Source organism: Ceratotherium simum, chromosome 35 (assembly GCF_057802395.1).
Source record: "Ceratotherium simum simum isolate JZ-2026a chromosome 35, ASM5780239v1, whole genome shotgun sequence".
In the NCBI taxonomy this organism is placed as follows: Eukaryota; Metazoa; Chordata; class Mammalia; order Perissodactyla; family Rhinocerotidae; genus Ceratotherium; species Ceratotherium simum.
This window is the reverse complement of record NC_141934.1, coordinates 17,491,787-17,519,150: the sequence shown is the minus strand read 5'-3', so window position 1 is coordinate 17,519,150 and position 27,364 is coordinate 17,491,787. Positions and strand designations below refer to the sequence as shown.

Below are 27,364 nucleotides of genomic sequence, written 5' to 3'. Positions count from 1 at the left end.
GCACAGCAGAAGCCTTCCTATTTTAATGAATATACTATTATATCCAATTAATCACTCCACTCTTGTCCTGATAAATACAAGAGTTCATCGTAACAATTAGCAGAATGATCTGTAGGTGTGTGTCAGGGAATTTGAGCACTTGCACATAATTAGTTTTCTAAAATAAAAAGATTTCCCTTGAAATCTTATTTACATAATGAATCTGTTGAACAAAACCTGTTCTTGTACAAACTGAAATGATATAGATTTCAGATAGAGAAATCCGAATTTGTTGGAACTAAGAGAGTGTGGGCCCCATTCAGCCTGGTTCTCTTTCTCACAGGCCAGCTGAGGGTTTCACACACTGCCCCAGAAGGGCAGAGGTGAAATGTGTTTATACATACACAAAACAGCAGTCTGAACTCAGAGATATGCACAAAGGAAGCTTCTAGATGTGCTTTGGGGAAAACAGAAGAATTTCTAAAAGGGATAAAGGAAGAGAAGGTCATAAATGGAATATCCATATTTATGCAGGATTAACAAAGGCAAGTGACATTCATAAAGGCATATAGTATGGTTCCAACTACGAGAAAAGGAACTGGATATATTATATTTGCACATAACAAATACAATATACATATGCAAGGATTCCTACCAAAATATTAAGAGCAGTAGCCATGGCAAGGGGAAGGGGGACTTTGATCTTGGATGGCTTCCATTTTATATTGCTCGTATTTTCAAAATGAAGATGTGTCTGGGAATTACTTCTGTAATTAAGACAAAATTGTAACTGAAAATCACTTTTAAAAAGGATTTGGAAAAAAATGCAAAAAAAAAATGGGGGAGGGATTTACAATAGAATTCCTTTTTAATACTGAGCTTCTCTTATGCATTTAAAATGGTATCAGTTTTCAGAAATCCAGTTTTCCCTGTCAGATGCTCTGATGAGAGAAAGCAAGTACCCTGGGCAGACAAACGGGGGAATCTAAAGATACACGACTGGATTGCACACATTAGAGTTGTTAGGTTTTTCTTTTTTCCAGCACCGTGTCAGTGGGATCCTTGGACTGAAGGTCAAGATGACCAGAATCCCTGAGATGGCTCCGTCTTAATTTTCCAGATGGTTGATTATAGGGAATCGGTGCCGATTTACCCATACATGTGTGGCCACAAAGCCAGGGGAAGAAGAAAGACTGGTAAGAATGTTGGGGAGACTCTTGATAACCCCCATTTCTACACCTAAGTGTATCTGTAGGATTATATCCATAGATCTATGTCAGTGTTTCTCAACCTTTTTTCATTAGGACCCTTTAAGGAATTTTTTTAGATATTTTTTTCTAATCATCACCCCCAACCCCCAGCAAAATTTTAACACCACAGACAGACTATATATCTGTTTATGTATGTGGCTTTTTGGAGGGCCACAAACTATTATAAAATCAAGGGGTTTTTTTCTTCCTCCCTCCCCCAAGAACCAATTTTTGCCCTCTTGTGGGTGATTTTGTTCCTGTATATACTAGGTGTATGTGTGTGGTAATAACATATATTTTCCACTTTCTTTATCATATTTCTTGCATTGTCTCAATTTCCAAAATAATCAAGTATTACTTTCACCAGGGAAAAAAGAAGTCTTTTTTTCCCATGGGTGTATGTGTGTGTGTTTTAGTAATGCCATAAGAGTAAAACCACACACTTAAACTCAAATGATAAAAAGGAAAGAAGAAAGGAAAAGGACTTTGAGAATGAATACAAGAGAAATGGTTTAGACTAAGACCAATCACAGCTGCTCTGATATATTCCAACCTACCCAGACTACAAGGCTCCCAATAGAGATGAGAGACATGCTATAGCTAATATTGTCTTGTTTTCTTGCCATGCCCTTTCTAAAAATGCCCATGAGACACTACTGGGGACAGGACTGAAACCCACAGACCATCTGATAAACACCACCCTGGGTGTACCTGAGAGTGCCAAGGATTGAGGGTCTAAAACATAGCCTCCTTCCAACTCAAGACCTACCAGGCTGTTGGTGCATGAAAACTCACAGGAAGAAACGGTTTTGCAAGATTCAGATCTGTTCAGAAAGACTCCTGACTTCTGAAACTCTGTTTCATCTCATTAAGAAGAAATAAAAGTTGACTTAAGACTGCCAAGTTGGCCACAAAGAACCATGCCCAGCAGGGCTCCAGGGGAAAAGGATAGAAGAAACCGACATGAAACAGACCACTGAAACCAGAATGAGCTGAGAAATCCTGGAAGCACCTTTGGCTACATTCCACAGGATAAAGGGCTGGCTTCTCAAACCTTCTCACCTACTCCCTGATGGGGTTTATTCTAGAATCAAAGCTGTCCAGAGTGGGAAGAGCCCCCAGAATAAAAAAGAAATGTATATATATCTGACATAGTTTTCATAAAATAATTCTAATACTTAGCCTCACTACATGCAATGTATTCCAATATAATCCAGTCTAGGCTAGTCTATTTCATTTTTTTAATGCTGGTTACAGTCCATTAAAATGATGCCACCATCCACCAACGGGTTATGACCACAGATTTAAAAACACGAGTGTATTCCAACCCCTTTGGTTTACAGATGAGAAAGCTAAGGCTCAGAGAGGTTAAACCTAAGGTCACAAGGCTACTTCCTGGCAGAACCAGGACGAGCTCAGGCCAAGGCAAATATTGGCTGTTATTATCAGTCTACTTATTGGAACTCAGTTCAACTAATGTCTCTCTATAAACCCTTCCTTAATCTCCCTGGTTAGAATTCATCTCTACCCCCACTTCCCCTGCCCACACAGTCCAGGGTACCATTGTCTCTGTCTTGGATTTTTTTTAACACCCAAAGGTCAGATGCCCTAATGTCCCTGTGGACCTGCTGGCATGGTCGGTCCCAGGCCAAGTGGTCACGCTACATCATCCACATCACAAAATGGACCACTCTGCCGCTCTCCTCTGCTGCTCCTTGCCATGAATCTTGCCAGCATCCCCCAAGGTGAGCCAGGGAAAACCTTCCGTGAGGAGGTGTTGAGCTTGCTCAACTGGACAGAAGAACCCTGATGGGCAAAGCTGAATTTAGCCTGGATCCTGTTGTACAATTTCCAAAAAAGCTGAAGGTGGCTGAGTCAATTTGGAAGACTTTGAGGAAGTGGGCGATTCAGCCCTATCCAGACAAAATAAATCCCTCAGGGGTTTGGGGAAAGACTTATATTTAAAGTGTGGTACTGGCATAAAAATAGACACATAGACCAATAGAACAAAATCAAGAGACAGAAATAAACCCACACATATACAGTCAACTAATATTTGACAAGGGAGCCAAGAAGACTCAATGTGGAAAGATAGTCTCGTCAATAAATGGTGCTGGGAAAACTGGATATTCATGTGCAAAAGAATGAAATTGGACCCTTATCTTACAGCACTCACAAAAATTACCTCAAAATGAATTAAAGACTTAAATGTAAGACCTGAAACTGTAAAACTCCTAGAAGAAGGCATCAGAGAAAAGCTCCTTGACATGAGGCTTCACAAAGATTTTTTGGTTATGACACCAAAAGCACAAGCAACGAAAACAAAAATCAACAAGTGGAACTACATCAAACTAAAAAGCTTCTACACAGCAAAGGAAACCACCAACAAAACGCAAAGGCAAGCTACAGAATGGGAGAAAATATTTGCAAACCATATACCTGATAAGGAGTTAATATCCAAAATACACAAGGAACTCCTACAACTCAATAGCGAAAGAAAAAAAAAATGATCCAATTAAAAAATGGGCAGAGGACCTCAACAGATATTTTTCCAAAGAAGATATACAAATGGCCAACAGGTATATGAAAAGGCGCTCAATATTGCTAAACATGAGGGAAATGCAAATCAAAATCACAATGAGATATCACCTCACACCTATTAGAATGGCTATTATCAAAAAGACAAAAAATAAGTATTGGCGAGGATGTGGAGAAACTGGAACCCTTGTGCACTATTGTTGGGAATGTAAATTGGTATAGTCACTATGGAAAAATGGTATGGAGGTTCTTCAAAAAATTAAAAATAGAACTACCATATGATTCAGCAATCCCACTTCTGGGTACATATCCAAAGGAGATGAAATCACCATCTCAAAGAAGTTTCTGCACCCCCACGTTCACTGCAGCATTATTCACAATAGCCAAGACAGGGAAGCACCCTAAATGTCCATCAGTGGATGAATGGATAAAGAAAATGTGTGCATATATATATATATATATATATATATGGTGGAATATTATTCAACCATAAAAAAATAAAGAAATCCTGCCATTTACAACAACATGGATGGACCTTGAAGGCATTATGCTAAAAGAAATAAGTCAGACAAAGAAAGATAAATACTCATGGTCTCACTTATATGTGGAATCTAAAAACATCAAACTCATAGAAACAGAGAATAGAATGGTGGTTTCCAGGGACTGGGGGTGGGGAAAATGGGGAGAAGTTGGTCAAAGGGTACAAACTTCCAGTTATACGATGAATAAGCTCTGGGGATCTAATGTACAACATGGTGACTATTTAACAATATTGTATCGTGTATTTGCAAGTTGCTAAGAGAGTAAATCTTAAATGTTCTCGCCACACACAAAAAAGGTAATTATGTGAGGTGATGGATACGTTAACCAACCTTATTGTAATCTTTTTACAATACATATGTGTATTAAATCATCACAATTTACATCTTAAACTTACACAGTGTTATATCTCACTTACGTCTCAATAAAGCTGGAAAAAACAAACCAAGGGCAGCCTCTCTCACTCTGCCCCCACCTTGTAGGTTAAAAGATTACGTGTCCATAGACGCAGGTTCTGCTTTCTGGTCAAGTTCCACCTCCCTCTGTGGTCAGCACGGGCAGGCGGGAGGGAGATGCACAGTACGGGGAAACCACAGCTACTGGACCCCAAAGGCCTCTCCCACCTTCCACCTCAGCAACTTGCATTCCTAGCCTTCCTGTGGACCGCCCCCACATCCTTCTCTTGACGTCTCAGCAGCCCCTGAATCTCTAAGGCTCTCACAACACCATGGAAATCAAACCCAACTCCAACCAGAAAAGTATCTGTCCTCTGCTTAAATCTCTGATGTCCCACACATGGCTGGTTAAGGGTCCTATGTTTCCAATCTAGGCATCACACAGAAGCTTGAGTGATCCTCACAAAATCAGATCACGTCATGTCTTCCACTTAAATCACTTTAAGGCCGCCTTAGTGCCTCAGAAAAGAGAATCACTCTATACCATGGCTTCTGACAGGGCAAACTATAGCCATGGGCCAAATCCAGCCAGGCCACCTGTTTTCATAACTAAAGTTTTATTGGAACATCGCCACATCTATTTGTTCACCTGTTGTCTGTGGCTGCTTTTGCTGCAATGGCAGAGATGCAGCAGACCACATGGCCCACAAAGTCTAAAATATTTACTATCTAGATGCTTCACAGAAAAAGTTTCCCAACCCCTGGTTTTCCTGCCTCTTTCATTGTTGTTGTAAAATATATATAACATAAAATTGACCATTTTAACCATTTCTAAATGTACAATGCAGTCGCACTAAGTACACTCACATTGTTGTGCAACCATCACCACCACTTATCTCCAGAACTTTTTCATTTCCCAAACTGAAACTCTGTACTCAGTAAACACTAACTCCTCATTCCCCTTCCCCCAGTCTCTGGTAACCTCTATTCTACTGTCTGTCTTGGTGAATTTGCCTGTTCTAGGTGTCTCATGTAAGTGAAATCATACAATATCTGTCCTTTTGTGTCCGGCTTATTTCACTTAGTGTAATGTTTTCAAGGTTCGTCCGTGTTGTAGCATGTGTCAGAATTTCATTCCTTTTTATGGCAGAATACTATTCCATTGTATAGACATACCACATTTGTTTATCCATTCATCTTCCAATGAACACTTGGATTGTTTCCACCTTTGGGCTGTTATGAATAATGCTTCCACCTGCCTAATACGTGAGTCTCTTCTTGTATCACATGCCCTGCTCCCTTAGCCACAGAGAACTGTCAATTCCTCACACGTACCATGCTCTCTTCCATCTCTCAGCCAGAACACCTCCCACCCCCTTCACCGTCCTAATCCCTACTTAGCCTTCAGTCCAAACAGGCATCTGGAAGCCATCCCTGACCAGACCCTCCCTAGGCCCCCACTCACCTCCTTGCCAGCTCAAACATGATCAGGTCCATCTGGTCATAAGCTCCGACAGCATCCTGCACTTTCTCTTTACAGCCTGTAACACTGTTTGTAATGATGCCTGGACACAATACGATAAAACCTATGTGTGGTTATTTGACTAATGTTGGTCTTCACAAGGCCAAGGGCTATGTCTCTTCCGGCTTTCCATTATACCCCCCACCAACTAGCCCGGAGCCTAGAACACACCACATTTCATCACTTCTAAGATGCACATATTTTTACATTGACCACAGGATGCATCTTACAATCAATGCCTTAGATTCTCCCGCATACGGTAATGAGAGCTCAAGAAACACTGGCTAAATCGGTGAAGACCCTCACAGGTAGGTGCTACTCTGAACCCCCTGAGGGGCGACGGCTGACACAGGCAATGGGAGGGGTCAGGCGTGTGTCCCCGAAGGTCCCGGGACCCTCACCAGTGCTCACCCCAGCCACGTCACAAAAGCAACATGTCACAGGCACACGGATTCTTTATTGCTTAAGGAGGGAGGGAGGGGGTCCGAGACTGGGGCGCCTCCTGAGCCCCTCTGCATACACGCCCCCACACACTACTCCATCTTCCCTTCTCTTCCTTTGGGGGTTTCAGCCCAGCAGTTGCTTTTGACCCCACAATGGAGGCGACAGCTCCCTTCAGGGAACGGGACATGCTGCGGGCATGGGGAGGGGGTATAAAACAGGAACCGCAGCAGGGGCTGGGGCCAGCTTGCCCTCAGGCCCACTCACCACTGGCTAGGGTCATGGGCACTGCCCAGCGGTCACCACTCTCACCTCGGTGGCACTGGGGACTCCACACACAATGGAGAGCCAGCCCTGGATAAACGCCCGAATCAAAGGTGAATGGGCACAGCTGGGGCAGGGGTCTGGAAATCCTTTATGGAGGCCTTTGCAAGGTCACAAGAAGCCAAAGTGAAAAGCGAAGGCCAGGTCCGGCCAGGGCCTCTGCACTTCATGTTTCCCACAGAAGCCTGGGCTAGCCCCGCTGCCTCTGGCTCACTCCAGGTCACCCTCTGGGGTCTCCAACCGGCCTCGGCCCTGAGAGGGGCCCTCACACACTGGACATGCAATGACCTCTCCCCACTGCTCCCCCACATCACAGCTGCAGGGCTCCCAGAACGGGGGTCCAGGCCTCTCACACACAACAGTCCCCAAATTTAGACTCTTTAAGGTATCTCCTACAAAGATCACACGTAATCATTTTATCTTCTATGCCTTAACTGCAATTGTGTTAAATGTAAATTTTTACAACATGCTACCCACTTTTGTGACCCTGTTTAGCATTTCTTCCATTTTAATATACTGAGAACCTCAAAAGAATGCAAGGAAGCCAGGCCGCAGTCGGCCTCTGAGGGGCCCCGCAGAGAGCTGCCCATTTCTCCCACTAGCCAGCATGTAGCCACAGATACCATGTCACCCTCTGCTGGCAGCAAGACCCCCCCAAACCAGAGCCAGACACGCACTGCACCCACTTTCATGATTTTCTCCCCTGAGTGCCTGTGCCCCCCTAAGCTTCTATATGACGTCCTTTGCTCTGATAGTCCATTTCCCCACTCCCTGAGCCACCTCCCACCCCAAGCTGACCTGGCCACGCCTCTTATAAGCAGTTATAAGCAGTGAGCATGGCCCGTGCACAGCGTGGGTCTAGAGCTGTCCAGTACAGCAGCCACTCACCACACGGAGCCATTCCACACTGGGAATGTGGCCAGTCCAAACCGAGATGAGCAGTAGATATAAAATACACACTGGATTTCGAACACTTAGAATGCAAAATATTTCCATAACAACATTTTACATTCATTCTATGTTGAAATGATAATATTTTGATATATTGGGTTAAATGACACATATTATAAAAATTAATATCACTTGTTTCTTTTTACTCTTTTTAATGTGGCTACTGGAAAATGTAAGGTTGCATATGTAGCTCGCATCCTACTACTAGAGACAGCACTAGGCCATACTCTGCAGGGCCGGCAAACTTTCCCCATGAAGGGCCAGATGGCCAATATTTTTGGCTTTGGGGCCATACTCAACCCCACCATCGCAGCAAGAAAGCAGCCACAGACAATACATACATGAAGGAACATGGCTGTGTTGCAATAAATTCAGATTTGGCCCCTAGGCTATGGTTTGCAGACCCCTACTTTAGAGTATTGGTATAAAAAGGGTCACTTCTGGGAAATTCCAATCTATGCATTTTCTCACGGCCCCTCAGTGAAAAATCACCTTTCATTCAACCGGAGGAAGGAAACACAAGTCCATTCGAGGCTTCTCTGACTGGGAGGCCCCTGGGGCCGTGAGGCAGCCCCTCGCACCCTGGGCTCAGCCGCCCCAGGGCACCCACCACATGTACTCACTTGGGCGTGTGGGCCTCGTCTACGCGGTGCGCCAGCTGGAACTCGTGGGACTTGCTGCGATGCAGGGCCGTGAAACCCGGGATCAAGTGGATGAGCTTTCGGGAAGAGGGTGGCGGGGTCCCGGGGGGCTTTAGCTTGCTCTTCCTCCTCATGGGCGGCGTGCCTGGCGGGGTCACGGTGGTGACGATATTGGGGGTGCGCGGTGGGGTGCGGACCGCGTGCCTTTGCCTGGGCGACGGGGGCAGGGAACGGTGGCCCGACTCCAGTGGCGGTGGCGGGCATAGGCCCGGGTAGGCGTCCACGGTGAGCCTGTCCACGTGGGTGTACACGGGGGCCCCGGGCGTGGGGCTGGTGTGACAGTAGTGCTGGACGCACCTGGACTGGACCCTGGGGCTCTGGGAGAGGTGGGTGCGGATCCACGGGGTCGGCTCCGGGGGGCACATGGGATTGTTCTCCTTCCCCGTCTCCGTGGTGGGCCACTGGATGGTCCAGTCTTGTTTGGAAAGGTTGCCTCCTGAGTTGGAGCAAAGCAGCAGAGAGACAGTGGGTAAGCCATGAGAAAGCCAGGCGAATTACACCATATGCACGTTACAGCACATGCGCATTACACGGATACACACCACACGTACGCAGGTCACACCATATGCACATTTACAAAAATCCAACACGCCCACTCAGCCACTCCCTAAAGAGAATGGAATCCCTTTGTTGACCCTCTCACCATAACCCCCATTCAATCCCCAGGGCTGGGGAGCCCACATCCCAAACGCCCCCAAAAGCAAAGCAGTTAATTCCTGCCTTTTGAGTTTCCAAGCCTCCCAGTTCCAGCAATTTCAAGGTGATTTAAAAGATTTTCAAGGATAATCTTTCCCTTACATAGCAATTTTAATACCTAACCCCCACGTGAGATACACGAATTCTGCGGAAGTCAGGTTCGCCCCCGTCACTCCCTGACCCCTTACTCAGCACCTACATACTTCTTCTAGATCCACCACTGCTGTGTGCTCGGCCATGCACTCATTCAACAAGCACTTTCTGAATGTGCCAAGCTCTATGCTTGGAAAAGGCACAAGAGACCACACATAGGCCAGGCCCAGGTCCCCTAGACTTACATTCTGCAGAAGGAGAGACAGGAAAGAGAAGAAAACACACTCATGAAAGGATTTCAGGTGGTTGTCAGTGCCGGTAGGGAAACAAACAGAATGATGTGATAAGAAGAGAATTGGCCACGGTGAGTGTCAACAGTGATACGTGCAACCACAGAACACCACTCAGCCACATAAAGGAAGGAACCATTGATGCCCACAATGGCCTGGGGACTCTCCAAAGCAAAAAAGCCAATCCCAAAGGTTACGTGTATGACTCCATTTATATACCGTTTTTGAAATGACAACACTCTAGAAATGGAGGATGGATTGGTGGTTGCCAGGGATTAGGGATGGAGGACAGAGGCAGGAGGGAGGTAGGTGTGGCTACAGAAGGGCCACACAAGGGACACTTGTGGCATTGGAACTGCCCAGTGTCTTCACTGTGGGTGGGGCTGGATATGTGAACCGACCCAGGTGATAAAATTGCACAGAACTAAATACACACACATAAGTTCTGCAAAAACTTACTTTTTTTGTAAAAGACAACGTTTTTTGCAAAAAAAATAAAATTTGGAAAAGCACATAGTTTTGCAAAAAGTTACCATTGAGAGAAACCGAGCAAACTGTACAGGGGATCTGTGATGGGCTGAATGTTTGTATCTCCCCAAAATCCATATGTTGAAATCCTAATCTCCAAGGTGGTGGTATTAGGAGGTGGGGCTTTGGGGGTGATTGGGTTTAGATGAGGTTGAGGGTGGGGCCCTCATGATGGGATTAGTGCCCTTCTAAGGAGATGAAGAGACACAAAAGCTCCAAGGTGAGGCCATGAAGGGGGCTGTCTACAAGCCAGGAAGAGGCCCTCCATGAGAACCAAATCTGCCTGCACCTTGATCTTGGACTTCCCAGCTTCCAGAACTGTGAGAAATAGTGTCTGTTGTTTAAGCCACCCAGTCTATGGTATTTGTTACAGCAGCCTGAGCTGACTACGGCAGGATCTGTCTACGTTATTTCTTACAACTGCATGTGAACCTACAATTAGCCCAATGAAAATTTCAATTGAAAACACAAGATTTGGTGAGGGGGCTTACTTCAGGTCGAGTGGTCAGGCCTTTAAGGAAGTGACATTTAAGCTGGCATCTGAGGACAAGAAGGGGATCGCCATGCCAAGAGCTGAGGAAAGAGCATGGCGGGTGTGGGCAGGGGGAGGAGGATGTCAAGCACCAAAGCATAGAGGTAGGAAGGGGCTTTTTTTTTTTTAAAGTCTTACAACAGTTTATTAGGAAAAAATGGTGATATTAAAAAAATACCCACTGTCATGAATGCAAGTTGAATTTTTCAGCCTGGTCTAGGCTGAGTCAAAAAATAAAAATAAAAATCCAATCGTGCATTACCATCTTTTCATTCATTTGCCATACTGAGATTTGGGCTACATGTGCAGACTCTCAAGCTACAATGTGCAGACTTTCTTCCACACTAACAGATGTAAAAGCATAAGGGTCAAATAATACCATATGTACAGGCTTAAAAACCAGCTAAATTAGGGCAATTACTTTCCTAGCTCCCTTTTCTGGGTGCCTGCTCAAAGGCAGTGTATAGTGACAATGGGGCAAGTAGCTCAAGGAGAGGCTAAAGGGACAAGTGAGGGACAGACCTCCAGGCCTGTGGGACAAGGTTCAGTGTGGATTTTATACCAAGTTCATTGGTTTTGATCTAAAGTTCATTTCTCAGCCATCACTGGGGCTGCCCCTCGGACACGGAGAGCAGGGCTCCAGGCCAGAGGCGATGCTGGCTCCCATTGGGGTGATGGCAGCAAAGATAGAGAGAAGTCAGCAGGGTGTCAATGGATGAAAAAGCAGGACCTGGCAGAAGGTGACAGAGTAGGCCCTCCTGTCACGGGCCAAGGAAGGAGATTTGGGGCAGAAATAAATTTCAACTCATGGCCGACTAGCAATAACAATAATAATTACTATAACGACCATAACGAGAGCTAATTTATGGAGCATTGGACAGTTGACAAAGTGCTCTCATGAACACTGACTCATTGCCCCATTTTTAATTAAAACAACTCACTTTGTTATTACATGTTCATTATAGAAAAATTAGAAAATTCAGATAAGGAAAAGGCAATGTTGTTTTCCAGCCTAGCCATCATCCCTATTAATGTTTGGCTGTGGAGCCTGCCAGATGGTTTGCTCTGCATTTTTTTTTGTTTTAAGAAATGCCATAAGATCTTATTTAATGGTTTGTCATCTGCTTTCTTCATTCGTTATACTGGGACTCTTTTACATCTTACTTAATTTTCATAACTCTGTGTGCAAAGAGCCACTTTGATCTCCCCTTTGTAGATAAGGAAATGGATGTGCAGAGATGAAGATGTGCCCAAGTTCACAACAGAGATGGGGACCGGCAGCTGAGATTAAACCCAGGACCTCGCCCATCTCAACAACCAGGGCACAGGGGCATCTGCGATGGAGAGCTGGGATCTGCATTTACCGAAGACCATGGAACATTAAAATCAGCCAAATGGGGATAGAAGCTGGAGCAAGGGTTCATTTCTAACAAGAGTCTCCCTTTTCCCAGACTTTGCCAGAACATTCTATCAAAGTCACCATCCCATGGTGGCTATTCTCAAATACTTACACATACACAATAGCCTAGTGACTAAGAGAGCCAACTCTGGAGGCAGATGACTTGGCCCTATTTCTGGCTCCCCCACTTACTGGCTGTGTGGCCTTGGGCACTTGTCTAACCTCTCTGAGTCTTTGCTTTATCACCTGTGAAATGGAGCAATAATAGGACCTACCCCAGGGGAATATTATGAAGATCAAATGCAATAACACGAGTGATGTGCTGAGCACCGTACCTGGCACACAGTAGGCACTCCATAAATGTTCGCTACCCTCACTGTAATTCTCAACACTATGGTAACATGGCACTACCTCCCATTGAAAGAGTGTGCACTTGTGCTGAGAGCTGTACACACAGCAGATGCCATCATCGCCCTGCGAACCTCTAGGGAGCTGATGCTCAGAGAGGCTGAATAGCTGAGAGCCAGGGGCAGGCAGAGAAGCAAGCCCAGATCAGCCTCTCCATCTCCATCAAGCTCTGGATTGACGCATTTGCTCAGCGAATACAAGCTCAGTGTCCAATTAGCCTAAGTAAATCATGCTTAAGAAAGTCAACCTATTTTTTAAGCTATCTTAATCATATACTCACTCCAAGACCACAGAGAAGCACTCTGGCATAATAGCTACAGCTCTTGCCCTCCCGGAGTGAAATGGAAAGAATATGGAATTGAGACTCAGAGAGATCTGGCTTAGAACTCAGGTTCTACCACTGGCCGGCTCTGTGACCTTGGGCAAGTTACTTGACCTCTCTGAGCCTCAGTGTCGGGGTTTGTAACATGAGAATGAACATGGCTCCCTTGGAGGGTGCAGTGAGGGTTGAATGCATTCATTCATTCAACAAGTATTTCACAAATATTTGAATGCTTCTCATATACCAGGCACTGTTTTAGGCACTGGGATAAAGCAATGAATGAAAGAGACAAAGTCCTTGTCCTCATGGGGCTCACAATCTTAGTGGGGAAACAGAAGAAAGGGGATGAGTGAATAAACGACATATGTCATATGAAATCTATTATCTACGATATGTCAGTAATAATAAGTGCTATGGAGAAAAAGAAAGCTAGGCACGGGTACAAAAAAAGAGTGCTGGGGGGCTACTTTAGTCAGAAAAGGATGAGGAAGCAACAGTGGACATTTGAGCAAATACCAGAGTGAAGCAAGGAGCAAGTTGATGAGATCAAATGAGTCAAGCCGTCAGCACAGAGCCTGGACCACCACGATGATGCAGCCAAACAGGAGCGATGACTAAGATATCGATTCCTGATGCCTGGGACTCATCCAATTTGCTCCCCAGACATTAGCCATGCCAGCCCCTGGGGTTGGGTGTCTGTCCTTCCCCTGCCCTCAAGATGCTCACAGTCTGGTGGAAGATCGGTAAGGAAATAAGCACTCACTGCAACTCCACTCCCAGGGAGAGAGCCAAAGGAGTTGAAAGCAGGTACTCCAAGTTTTGTATATGAATGTTTACAGCAGCACTAGTCACAATAGCCAAAAGGTGGAAACAACGCAAATGTCCATTGATTGACAAATAGATAAACAAAATGTGGTATGTCCGTGCAACGGAATATTATTCTGCCATAAAAAGGAATGCAGTACTGATATATGCTACGATTTGGATAAACCTCAAAAATATTATGCTCAGTGAAAGAAGCCAGACACAAAAGGTCACATAGTGTATGGTTTCATTTACATAAAGTGTCCAGAAGAGGCATATCTATAGAGACAGAAAGCAGACTAGTGGTTGCCAGGGACCAGGGGGAGGAGAGAATGGGAACAACTGCTTAATGGGTACCGGGTTTCCTTTTGGGTGATAAAAATGTTTTGGAACTTGATAGAGGTGGTGTTCGCACAACATTGTGAATGCACTAAATGCCATGGAATTGTTCACTTTAAAATGGCTAATTGTGTCTTCTGTGAGTTTCACCTCCATTAAATAAATAAATAAGTGCTCACGATATAGAACAGGGAATCCGATGTCAGAGAAAGCGCAGGTGTGTGAGAGCAGAGGGGAACCCAGCTTTCTGTGGAAGTAGGGGGAGAGGCGTCGTGGAAGAGGTGACGCCTAAGCCCAGACCTTGAGGATGAAGGAGAACTTCCTAGGAGTCTGGAGAACTGCAAGGAGTTCAGTGTGGCTGGAGCTATTCTGAGGGAGGAAGAAATTCAGGCCGAGGCTGGAAAGAAGGGCAAAGAAGGACCACCCAGGGATTTGTTCTCCTACGTGGAAGGGATGTTGAGAGATAGGGGTCAACGTGACTGAGCCCCCAGGACTGGCCTCCTGCAGAGCTCCTGGAAACCCGCAGCAGCAGAGGGTTCACTGCCACCAAACCTGGTAACAGGTGAGGTGGAAGCTCTGGTCTGTCCCATCAGGTGCCTGTATACTCAAGGCTTGGACCCCAGCCCCGTGGTCATCCCAAGGGAGGGGCTGGCACTCCTCCAACCACAACGACAATAGGATGGAAGCCAAATTCCTGCCTGGCCGTACTGCTATATCCACAGGACTTGGACCCCAGCCCCCTCCTCATGCCAAGGGAGGGGCTGGCTCTCCCAATGGGCAAACGCTGAGAGATGGTTTGGAGACCAAAGTTCTGTCCATCCTATCACTGTTATATCCCAGCCCCTGATCACACCAGGGGAGGGGCTGGTGCTTCCCTGATCGTGTGGCTTAAAACCCACATAGCCCCATGGGTGGGGCCTGTTTGCCACCGAGTCCTGCTGGAGCCCCGTGTGCTGGCCCAGAGTACATGCACCTGCTCCTCCCCCTGTCCTCTTGTGATTAAAGCTGTCCCAGATACCCTGGCGCACAGGCTGTGTGAGCATCTGTTCTGGCTGCTCAACAGGACCCACTGTGTGTAGGGAACGGACATGATCAGATGGGCGTTGTGGAAAGATGTATCTGGGCACAGTGTGGAGAAAGGATTGGACAGGTGAAGGGTGGCAGCAGGAGCCCAGCCTGAGGCTACTGAATGGGAGATGATGGGAGATAATGGGACTGGGGGATGTGGCAGCAGAGATGGAGAGAAGTGGACTGACTGGGTATAAGGCAGGAGAAAAACATACCTAACGTTTATTGAGAACTTACTAGGTAGGTACCTGACACTGTTGTTCTGAGTAACTTATTTGTATCAAATACATAGCCATACAATCCTACAAAGTAGACAAAAATTAATCTATTTTCTAGATGAGGAAACTGAGGCACAGAGAGATTAAGTGACTTGCTCAAGGCCACACAGCGAGGAAGAAAGACAGCTGGGATTTGAGTCTGCACCCTTAAGCACGATGCTAAGCCAAGGCCGATGTCCTGGTTTCCTGCCTGGGTTACACAGAGGCTGGTGGGAAACTCAGCATAGAGGAGGTGGGGAGCTCAGGGTCACACAGGCTGAGGCTGAGGTTCCTGAAGGACATCCTGGTGGAGATGCCCAGGATGCAAGAGAATGTCACCTGCTTCTCCTTCTCCCCGGGGATCCGGGGACTGCTCCTCAGGAAGATGTTATTTTTCTAGCCAGAGAGTTGGTCCGGAGACTAAGACTTCCCGAATCTATCCAAGAGTGTCAGGCTCATCTTAGATTTCTTTTACAAAGACATGACATGATTTATCACGTTGACCTTCTGTCTCCTCTCCCGTCGGATCCCTGAATCTCCAGAGCAGACACGTCCCGGCCCTGGAGTACAGGTCAGGCGGGGAGGTAACGCGCACATCCCCCACTGCCCAGCTCCCTCAGAAGAAGGAGAGACATCTCCGCATTTGGAAGATTCACTTTCTAAACTGAAAGAATGAGAATTTATTCTAAGTAAACATCCAGCAAGGAAGTAGGAGTTTCACGATGCACAGAACACCGAACTTTGCAAGATGATGCTTAGAACTTAACTCGCCCCTACCTTTCCTCACGGTGACTCAGTTTCTTCATCTGTAAAATGGGGGGAACATCAGAGCTTTCCCCTAGAACTGTTTTGAGGATTAAAGACAACCATGCAAGTAGAGCCTTTAGCATCATCTCTGGCACACAGTCAATGTCGCATAAATGTTCATGTGAAATGCGAGTAAACCCTCCTATTTTACGTGATGCTGGTGAGGAGTAAATAAGATGAGCAAAGTGGCTGGTGTTCAGTGCCTACATCCCTGACCTTGCCAGGTGCCATCCCCCCATAGAGAGCAAACCCAAGGCATCGAAAGCCACTGAGTCCTTATGGTGGTTGAATTGTGTGCCCCCAAAAGATATGCTGAAGTCCTAACCTCCAGTGTCTGTGAATATGACCCTATTTACAAATAGGGTCTTTGCAGATGTAATCAAGTGAAGATGAGGTCATAGTGGATTAGGGTGTGCCCTACATCCAATGACTCGTGTTCCTATAAGAAGAGGAGAGGACACACAGAGAAGGCCATGGGAAGATGGAGGCAGAGATCGGAGTGATGGAGCCACAAGCCCAGGAACGCCAGCACCACCAGAAGCAGGAAAGGGCACGGGACGGGACTCTCCCCTAGAGCCTTCTGAGGGAGCGTGCCTGCTGACACCTTGATTTTAGACGTCGAGCCCCCAGAACTATGCGGAAACACATTTCTGCCGTTTTAAACCACCTAGTTTGTGGTAGCCTTGTCACAGCAGCCCTAGGAGACTAACAGAGCCCTCAGCCAGGAGCCAACATTTGTTGAATACAGACTAGGGAGCTACGATATAAAGTCAGCATTCAGAGGGCACCTGCCAGACCCAGCTAGGGATCCAGTACTATCTCACTGGCCTTGTAAGGGGGGCATTACTGATCCATCTTATCAATGAGTCCTGAGGGAGTGACAGGACCGGGCCAACATCCCACAGTTGGTAGTAACCTACACTCTCACTCTTCCCCCTTATCACACGGCATCCTGCAGCTAAGCTGGGACCCACTGCCCCCCACAGCCTACAGTTCCTCCAAACACACACACACACACACACACACACACACACACACACAGCCCTCCACGGGGTTCAAGGGAGCATTGAGTTGCCCCAAGAATCCCTGTCCTACAGTTGTTACCAAGTCTGAGAGATGAAAAGAAAGGAGGAAAAGCTTTACCCCCTGCCCAATTCCCTTCTCCATCAAATCCTCTTCCTCTCCACCCCTACATTTCAAAATCAGAAGTTTGGGGAGGAAGACGCAAAGAGCCTCACTTCATTATCCAAATTGCTGACTGCTCAATTGACAAGGATTCCATTTCTCTCTGCCGAAGCTTCAGAAGCATTTCACTGATGCGCTGTCTTACATCAACTCTTCTCTCTCTCTCTTTTGATCCTCTTTTTAATAAAGTCTGAGGGAAAAAGGTAATTTTTCATTTTAAATAGGGGAGGTGTGGTACCAAGGTGCTCTGGGGGTTATTAATCATAGCTCTTGCTATCTTGTCATCCGTTTCTGGAAAATCATTTTATTTCAAGTCTTGAAATGGGTGGGGAAAAGGGAATAGGTTTTAAGAAATGAAAGGTCTGAGGATTGATTAAAGACATTTCAAGGTGTAGAGGTTTTTCTTTTGACATTCTCTGATAAGGGACTAAGAGAAATAAAAGCCATTCTCGAGGGAGAAAATGATTTCAGAAAGTCTAGGTAAGTGTCTAACTTCTGTGTCCCTTCCCATTAAAATTTTATAAACAGGCAAATGTGTGGCTTAGAATTTGTCTGAATTTCAGAGCCAGCATCAGAATGCATACACGCTTTAGCCCTCCAGAGGCAGAACTGGCAGAGAATCTACTATTCCAGAATCACCACTGCTTGTAACTTCTGTGACTATTTCAAAGCACTTGTTAGTTTAATCCTCGTAACTTTGTGGCAGGAAACAGAACTTTTAGATGCTGGTTGAATATATTAGACTGAAGTCATTGATGGAACAAAAAAGTAGTTTTTACTTTAATCCTGATAACTTTTCAGCAGAACTTTTAGATGCTGGTTGAAAATATTTGACCAGAGTCAGTGGTAAAGCAAAAAGCAAAAAAAAAAAAAGTAACAATAATAATGATTATTAACACAAAAACATTTACTATTTATTGAGCAGTTACTATGTGCCAGATAGTATTCTAAATATTCTATATGCATCACTTCACGTTATCCTCACAAGACCCTATGAAGAAAATTCTGCTATTGTCTCCATTTTATAGCAGAGGAAATGAAGGATGATCTGAGAGACTGAGTTGCCCAAGGTCACACAGCTACTGAGTGGTAGAGTAGGGTTTGCAATCCAGGTCTCCCCCTCACCATCGAGGCTTTCCCAGGAGCCTCTCAGTGCCCTGGGGAAATGAGAGACCCCTCCAGAAAGCCCTTGAAAGGCTGAACCATTTTAAACAGACCTTTTGCCTCAGCACTAGGGGCGATGCCTCCTGACCCTCCAAAGTCAAATGTGACACTTGTTTTAGCCACAGTCCCAGAAAGAATGAAGTCTGAAATCCAGGAAGAACTTGCAAGTTTCTAGATTGCGGTACTTGCAAAAAGAAGTGAATAAGGACAAATGAAAACCACACAGTTGCCAAAGCAATTCAACACTGGCAAGAATCTTAATCTAAGACCTCATTAATGAGCATGGCATCTGGCCAGACTGTGGGTCCCGCTGGGCATTGTCCCTGTCCCAGGACGTCCCCAAGTAGAACCAAATACATGACCTCAGTCTGTACAGGTCATCTGGGAGACGGGACAGGGCAGGGGGCTTGTGCTGTGACCCAGTAATGCTTCCCAGGTCCTGCTCTGTATGACATTTGCGATTTTATTACCCACCGGGGGATCTGGCGAGATTAACCTTCAGCCAGTAACTTTAGGGGAGCCTTTTTGTTTTAACAAAGCTCTTTTTTTACTTTTTTTTTTTATTGAAGTGAAATTCACATTAACCATTTTAAAATGTAGAATTCAGGGGCATTTAGTACATTCACAATGTTGTCTCTATCAATTCAAAAAATTTTCATCACCCCAAAAGAAAATCCCAAATCCATTAAGCAGTCACTCCTGATCTGTGTTCTGTCTCTACGGATTTACCTATTCTGGATATTTCATATAAGCGGAATCATACAACATGTGGTCTTGTGTGACTGGCTGCTTTCACATTGCATCATGTTTTCAAGGTTCACCCATGTTGGAGCATGTGTCAGAATCTCATCCCTTTTTATTATGGCTGAATAATATTCCGTTGTATGGATAGACCACATGTTGTTTACCCATTTATCAGCTGATGGACATTTAGGTTGTTTCCACATTTGGCTATTATGAAAGCACCGCTATGAACATTGGCATACAAGTTTTTGTTTGAACACTGTTTTCAATTTTTCTGGGTATATACCCAGGAGAGTCATATGGTAACTCTACGTGTAACCTTCTGAGAAACCATCAAACTTTTTCCTCAGTAGCTGCAGCATTTTACATTCCCACCAGCGACGTACAAGGGTTCTGATTTCTACACATCCTAGCCAACTCTTGTTGTTTTTCTTTGTTTCATTATTTTGCCATCCTAATGAGCGTTTAAGAAAGCACTTTAATAATGGCCATAACTCACATTTGTTGAGTGCTTACTGTGGACCTGGCTTCTGCACCATCCCCTCTCATCCTTATGCCTTATTTCATTTAATTCTCAGAACATCCCTGTGAGGTTGGTGAGGAAATTAAGGCTTTGGAAAAGTTGAAACACTTGCTCAAGGCCGAGATGCAAACCCTAGCAGTCTGACCATGGAGCATGTTCTCTTGGCTGCAACAGGACATATAGCACATCTGAATTAATCCTCACAGCCACCCAGGGGGTATGTATTATCAGCCCCATTTTTCAGATGGAGAAACTGAGCCTCCGAGAGGAGTAGGGACTTTCCCTAGGTCCATCCTTCTAGAAATCTCCAGGTCTGTCCGCCTCCAAACTCCATGGGCTGTCTCCTCCACTGTGTAAACATTCTTTTACAATGTTCAGTGTTTTAATTGTCAAGTACAATTAAAATTATGACTGGGCTGATTCCAGTCTCTGGAATGAAGAGAGCAATGGCCACTGCCTGTCAGGCATTTTTAAACGGAAAAAAGCCCTTCCTGGTTAATATCATGGTTAGAATCTACATTGGGAATATTGCAATAAAACATCTCCCAGAGAATCTTGTGGTTTGACAGAGCGGTGAGCAGCAATCCTGGAAGTAGTGACTGAAGCCCAAACTCACACGAGTCCACATTTGGGGAATCAAGGATAGAGGCGACACTCATGGTACCATCTTCTTGGGGAATCAAGGACAGAGGCGACACTCACAGTACCATCTTCTTGGGGAATCAAGGACAGAGGCGACACTCACGGTACCATCTTCTTGGGGAATCAAGGACAGAGGCGACACTCACGGTACCATCTTCTTGGGGAATCAAGGACAGAGGCGACACTCACGGTACCATCTTCTTGGGGAATCAAGGACAGAGGCGACACTCACGGTACCATCTTCTTGGGGAATCAAGGACAGAGGCGACACTCACGGTACCATCTTCTTGGGGAATCAAGGACAGAGGCGACACTCACGGTACCATCTTCTTGGGGAATCAAGGACAGAGGCGACACTCACGGTACCATCTTCTTGGGGAATCAAGGACAGAGGCGACACTCACGGTACCATCTTCTTGGGGAATCAAGGACAGAGGCGACACTCACGGTACCATCTTCTTGGGGAATCAAGGATAGAGGCGACACTCACGGTACCATCTTCAACACGGATCCCAAGCACGTCCATGTAGCTGGTGGTAACTGGGTCCAACATTGGATACTGCAGTCTCCTTGGAACCATGGTTCTGAACCCCAGTGCCATCACATCACACTGCAGCTCTGAACAGCCTAACATGGACAGAGGGCAGAGTGGACGGCACAGTGCGCTGGACGCCAGGATTCCCGGGTTCCACGTGGCCGTGGGCACACCCCTCCCCATCTCTTCCCACAGCGCTGGGAGCTCATCATCCCTCTCTATTCACAACCTCCACCCTTTTACTCTCTCCTCCTCCTGTTTTATTTTCCTCCTAGCCCTTGGCACTCAGTGGAATTATTTTGTTATATAGTCAATTCTCATTATTCGTAGTCATCATGTTCTATAGTCACTGCGAACACTGAATTAGCGAATACTGAACCATTGCTCCTAGTGGAAATGCAGGGTTAGGTTCCTGTGAGCCTCTGGGCACATTTTTGTCAACTGATCCATACATGATCTTGTTTTATGTGTGCGTCTGTTTAAAGACACCTTATGTAATATACATAGTTGATTCATTAATTGAACTCACAGCCAACAGCACTGTCACTCACACCTAATACCCCTACTTCCTCCATAAGACACATCGCAGCCTTCTCGTGCTCAGGAACACCAGCCAGCAATTCAGCACCACACTCGGGGGCCATTTTAAACAGGGAAATCACCAACAAAGAGCACAAATAATATGAAAACATGGCAGTAAATTTAAGACCGCAAAAAGGACACTGATTTACAGCATGAAAGCCAAAACAAGAAGGCAGAGCGTTGTCTTGTGTGGCCCCAGCTGAGAACACGCACATCAGGGGACTCAAAGTTTTCACTACTCTGAACACACAAGTATTGATTTGGGGGTTACAAATGAATTTTAGCAAGTAGGTGAATTTGCAAATACAGAATCCATAACCAATGAGGACTGACTGCATTTTTCCATTTATTTGTTTATTGTCTGTCTTTCCCACGGGGACACAAGCTCTAAGGCAGAGGCCCAGGCTCACTTTCTCACTGTATTGCCCAGCTCCTGGCACAGTGCCTGGCAACGAATAAATATGGATATTTTTTCACAACATATATCAAATCATCACATTGTACACCTCAAATTTAGACAATCTTATTTGTCAATTACTGCTCAATAGAGCTGAAAAAATTTTTTAAATAAATATAGATACTTTTGTCGTGATGCATAAACTATATGTTGCTTCAATAAACAGTTGTTGAATGAATCAATTCTTGAACACTCGTAAATTCTAACTGCCTGATTGATCACATTATTTGTACCACGCCTCCTGAATTCAGGCAAGAAATGAGGTGGGAAATGCCTTGAGTTGCTGAAATTTCATTCATGCTCCAGGGCTGCCCTGGGTGGATAAAGTCTTGAGAAATAAAGGCCTGGTGACCAACGAAAGAGGGTAGGAAGGTGTCCTTATCTTGATCCTGCCTCCCTTGGGCTCTCCATCCTCTGAGAAACAGCTGTGCCTCTGGCCCTCCAGCCCCTGCAGAAGGATGGGCTGCCCCACGGGCCTCCGAGGGAGGAGGAGGAGGAGAGAAGCTCAGGAGGCCCATCCGGCTCAGACCAACCCCCAGGCATGCGGCAGGAGAGAGTCCACACCGGGAGAAGCCACATCAGAGAAGATGACCTGGGAGTCTCTTCTAATTCCAGAGCTCTCTGCTGCTCCATCACTCTGCCTGCCTTTGAGTGACAGGCGTTATATTAGTTTTATAACCTCATGCGTTGGCAAATTCGGGAAGACGAAAGCAGCATTAGATGACCTTACGTGCTGCGAGGCCCCCTATTTTTATCTCCAGACAACTGCCTTGGGAGTAGCTTTGCTCAATCCTTTCATCTTTTCCCTCGCCGTGCAGATTCAGCGGGCCCGGTGTCGGCCCTGATTTCTCTCCCACTTTCTCTCCACAGGGACACTGCTTGCAAAGGCTTTGGAGCCTGTCATGACAGGAGGTAAATTTGTTCAGGTTACCCACATAGTCTTCCTCCAGAGCAGAAAGAAACATGGATGCTTCCAGGAAAAGGGTGTTGGGTTAACTTTTTTTATCCTTCTTCCAAGGCAGACACCCCCATGGGGACTTTTCCAAGACATCTAGATTTAGTGCCTCCTGCGATAAGTCCTCGCCACAGGACGGCAGAACCCAGCTGGGTTTGAATCCCAGCTCTATCACTTACTAGCTGTGTGACCTGGGGTAAACTGCTTAACCTCTCTGAACTGCAGTTTGTGCATTTAAGAAGGGAATGATAAAAGTACCCATTTCATAGGGTTGTTTTGAGAATTCATGAAAATAAAGCGCCTTACAAACAACCGGCCAACACTGTTACTATTGTTGCTATTGTTATTTAGTTTTAATTCTGTCCCCTTTCCCAGGCAGAAGTACATGTGTCTTTTGATTAGATACCCACTATGTACAGGGCACCTGGATCCAGAAGATGGATGGCTTCTCCAGCCACACAGAATTTACACTCTACATACCAGGTTATGAAGACTTAGTATGAAAAAAAAGTAAGATAGCTCATTAATAATTTTCATATTGCCTACATGTTGAAAGGGTAATTTTTTGAAAATATTGGGTTAAATAAAACATATTGTAAAATTTAAAGTCATACCTCAAAAGGTTAAACATAGAATTATCATATGATCCAGCAATTCCACTCCTAGGCATATACCCAAAAGAATTGAAAGCAGGGGCTCAGACAGATGCTTGTGCACCAAGGTTCATAGCAGCATTATTCACAAGAATCTAAAGGTGGAAACAACTCAAGTGTCCATCAATGGATGAATGGATAATCACACGTGGCACGTCCATGCAGTGGAATATTATTCAGCCATAAAAAGGAATGAAATTCTAATACATGCTACAACATAGATGAACCACGAAAAAATTATGCTAAGTGATAGAAGCTAGTTACGAAAGGACAAATATCATTATGTTTCCACTTTCATGAGGTACCTAAACTAGTCAACTTCGTAGAGACAGAAAGTAGAACAGAGGTGACCAGAAGCTTGGGTTGCTTAATGGTTACAGAGCTTCAGATTGAAATGACGAAGAAAGTTCTAGAGGGGACAGTGGTGCCGATTACACAACACTGTGAACGTACTTAATGCCACAGAATTGTACACTTAAAATGGTAAATGTTATGTACATTTCACCACAATAAAAAATCAATGTCACCTGTTTCTTTTTATGGTTTTTACTGTGGCAACGAGAAGATTTTAAATTACATACGTGGCTCACATTATCTTTCCCTCAGACATGTAACGCCCAGCGCAGATCTAAAAGGGGAGGCAGGCATTCAACATGGAATCATACTTTATTTAGTTACAACAGAACAGAGGGAGCTGAGGGCTGGGAGAGGCTGCTTGCGGAGCAGCCTTTGAGCTGAGGCCTGGAAGATGCCCTGTGGTTAACTAGGCAAAGAAAGAGGGACAAGTGCCCCAACCAGAACCAGCTTGTCCAGGGAGGTGACCCACTGGAGGAAACGCAAGGGGCCAGTGGGGCCAGAGTGTAGATGACGGAGGTGGGAGGGGCAACTGAGGCCAGGAGAGGCGGGCAGTGACCTGCAGGCCAAGGCGGGGAGCTGAGGATTCATCCAGAGGATGGTGCCATCTGTGACCTCATGGCACTGATGACCGCCCCTTAGGAACCGAGGCCACTACACTGGAGTTGTGGACCTGTCCATGTCTGCAGTTAGACCATGAGCTCCTGGAGGAAGGGGTCATGTCCTGGCACTTTCCGCCTCCTCATACCATCTCAGCCCCTGGCACAACGTTGGCACCAAGAAATATCCGCTGGCTTGATCTGAAGGAGGCCAACACAACTGGGTCCATCCCCCTAGCGACTAGCCTTTCCTGGTACCCAGCCTGCCATGGCGGCCCAAACAACAAGCTCATGATGCTTCCAAGGGATCGTTCTGAAAGGAGAAGCTGCCAAGCCCAGAGATAAAGAACAATGCAAAACTGAAAATATCCCAGGTCTGAACAACCATTAAACCTTTTAAACTGATAAAAATCACAGACAGAGACGGAACTAAGCTAATATCTAGACTAAGTGTCTAGATATTAGCAATGCAAAGGCTCATGGTTAACATCATCCCATCCCTAGTTACTAACCCTGTAGGGCAATCTGATGCTGATGGATAAGGCACCAAGCTCAAGTTGTTCAGTGGATTATTCATCCCACAAATATTTACTGAGCACTCACTATGGAGCAAGTACTTGTGAGGTGCGGGAAGCCTTGGTCAGCTTCTTGCCAACTATATCTGGACCATAACTCCTGCCTTAGATCTAGAATACCTCCTCTCACATTGCAGTAGGAACTTCTGGATAGTGTATTATCAAGAGTCAATAAGGAAACTAACATTTTTAAAGGACCTACCACACACCAGGAGCTGGGTAGACATGTTGCCTGTACTATCTCATTTCAATTCTCACAGCATTACTGCGAGGTAGAAACTATTATTTACAAGGAACAGATGAGATTGGGGGCGGGGGTGGTCGAACTTTTACTTGTGGATGATAAGGAAGAAGTGGGAGAAGTTCAACTGAGCAAGAAAAGGAAGGAAACTGAGAAGAGGTGTAGGGTGGGAATGGGAACAGGACACCCAGTTTCCCCATGGGCATCCATCCTGTGGGCAGAGTCAGCAGCTGAGGAGTAAAAGGGATAATGGAAAAAAAAAATGCTAATGTATTTTTGAAAGAGAAACAACAAAGTAAGATTCACTGTGTTTCTGGAAAAAATGGTTTCACAAATGACTGAACCCAATAAATATTTACTGAGCCCTACTATGCCAGTCGCTGTGCTGCTCCGTGTTCAACATACAAGGAAAAAATAATGACAGTGACAATGATGACAGGTACCCCTCATTGAGAGTTTACTGTGTACCAGGCACTGTTCTAAACACTTACCTATATTACCTAATCCAGTCCTTACAGTGGTGCTACAAGGTAGATGCTAATATTGTCCCCATTTTATGGATGAAGGACTCCAAGAGCCCCCTAGTGGAGCAGGGGAGATAAGGTGCCAGGTAAGCAGCTTCAACACCATGTAGATGCTTTAGACAAGACACCAGGTAGCATGACGATGACAGTCAGACGAGGGTTTAGATCCTGACATCACCTCCCTGAGCCTCTGTTTCCTCACCTGTAAAATGGGGATGGTATCACCTACTTCACAGGATTGTTTTGAGGGTCTAGTGAGTTAACATTTACAAGATATCCATCCCAGTTTTGGGTCTGACCATGACAGAGTAAGCCCATCTTAGGATCCTATCTTTCCCACTGATTACAGCCAAAAATTCAGTGGAAAAATCAAAACGCATCTAACTGAGGGTTCAAACAAGTACATAACAGCAGGCGAACAGGGGAGGGAAGTAAAAATATGTAGAATGATCAATATGGCAGTGGTGGCTTCCTTCATCTCCTAGCTTCACCCTGAAGGTGGGAAGAGCCTAGGAACTGTGTATGGGGTGCACTGGGTGCATTGGGGGTGGGGAGCCAACATTCCAGAGAAGCCCGACTTCCTGGTCAGAGGACCAGGAAAGGGGCCCTGGGAGCTGGAAAGTGTGGGGGAAGTCTTTTTTTTTTTTTCTGTGAGGAAGATCAGCCCTGAGCTAACATCCGTGCTAATCCTCTTTTTGCTGAGGAAGACCGTCTCTGAGCTAATCTATTGCCAATCCTCCTCCTTTTTTTTTTCCCCCAAAGCCCCAGTAGATAGTTGTATGTCATAGTTGCACATTCTTCTAGTTGCTGTATGTGGGACGCGGCCTCAGCATGGCCGGAGAAGCGGTGCGTCGGTGCGCGCCCGGGATCCGAACCTGGGCCACCAGCAGCAGAGCGCGCACACTTAACCGCTAAGCCACGGGGCCAGCCCGGGGAGAAGTCTTTTTTTTCTCTTTTTCCTCTCCCAGCCCTGCCCCCAGGTCATCTCAGACATGATACTGCACTCACGTGACACGAAAACAACACAGGAGCTATGATCCCAAAAGAAAACCCATCCCTTTGGATAGAGGAAGCAGGAATAGGAGACAATGTTATGTGGATAATGTGAGCGAGAATCCGTGGGGTTTCTTCTCTCTCTCGTCTATCACCACTCTACCCCAAGAATGGGATCAGTCACTCAGAACTGTGCAACAGGACAGTAGGCTAAAACTCTGAGACAACCGCATCTTTTTGGCCAGGAGAACCAGAGAATGGAGCCCCTAGGATCTAGAGAATGTGGAATAAATCCCCGAAAGGGAAGAGCTGGAGAAGGGGCTCCCTAAGTCGTAAGTGTATAAAGTGCACTTTATACACCTAAGTGCAGTGTATAAAACACTGCACATGCTCAGAAGAAACCCAACGAAGCACAGCAAAAACTTAGAGAAACGATCTGGTGTTGGACTATCAG

General features: G+C 45.7%; 1 protein-coding gene across 1 annotated transcript in view; it reads right to left on the bottom strand.

Moving 5' to 3' along the window:
• Positions 1 to 27,364, bottom strand: part of KSR2 (kinase suppressor of ras 2) — a 402,219-nt gene that overhangs the window by 238,848 nt on the left and 136,007 nt on the right. The window contains exon 4 of the mRNA XM_087424142.1: positions 8,564 to 9,077. Within this exon, the coding sequence (XP_087280268.1) occupies positions 8,564 to 9,077 (514 nt within the window). The remainder of the gene's footprint in view (positions 1 to 8,563; positions 9,078 to 27,364) is intronic.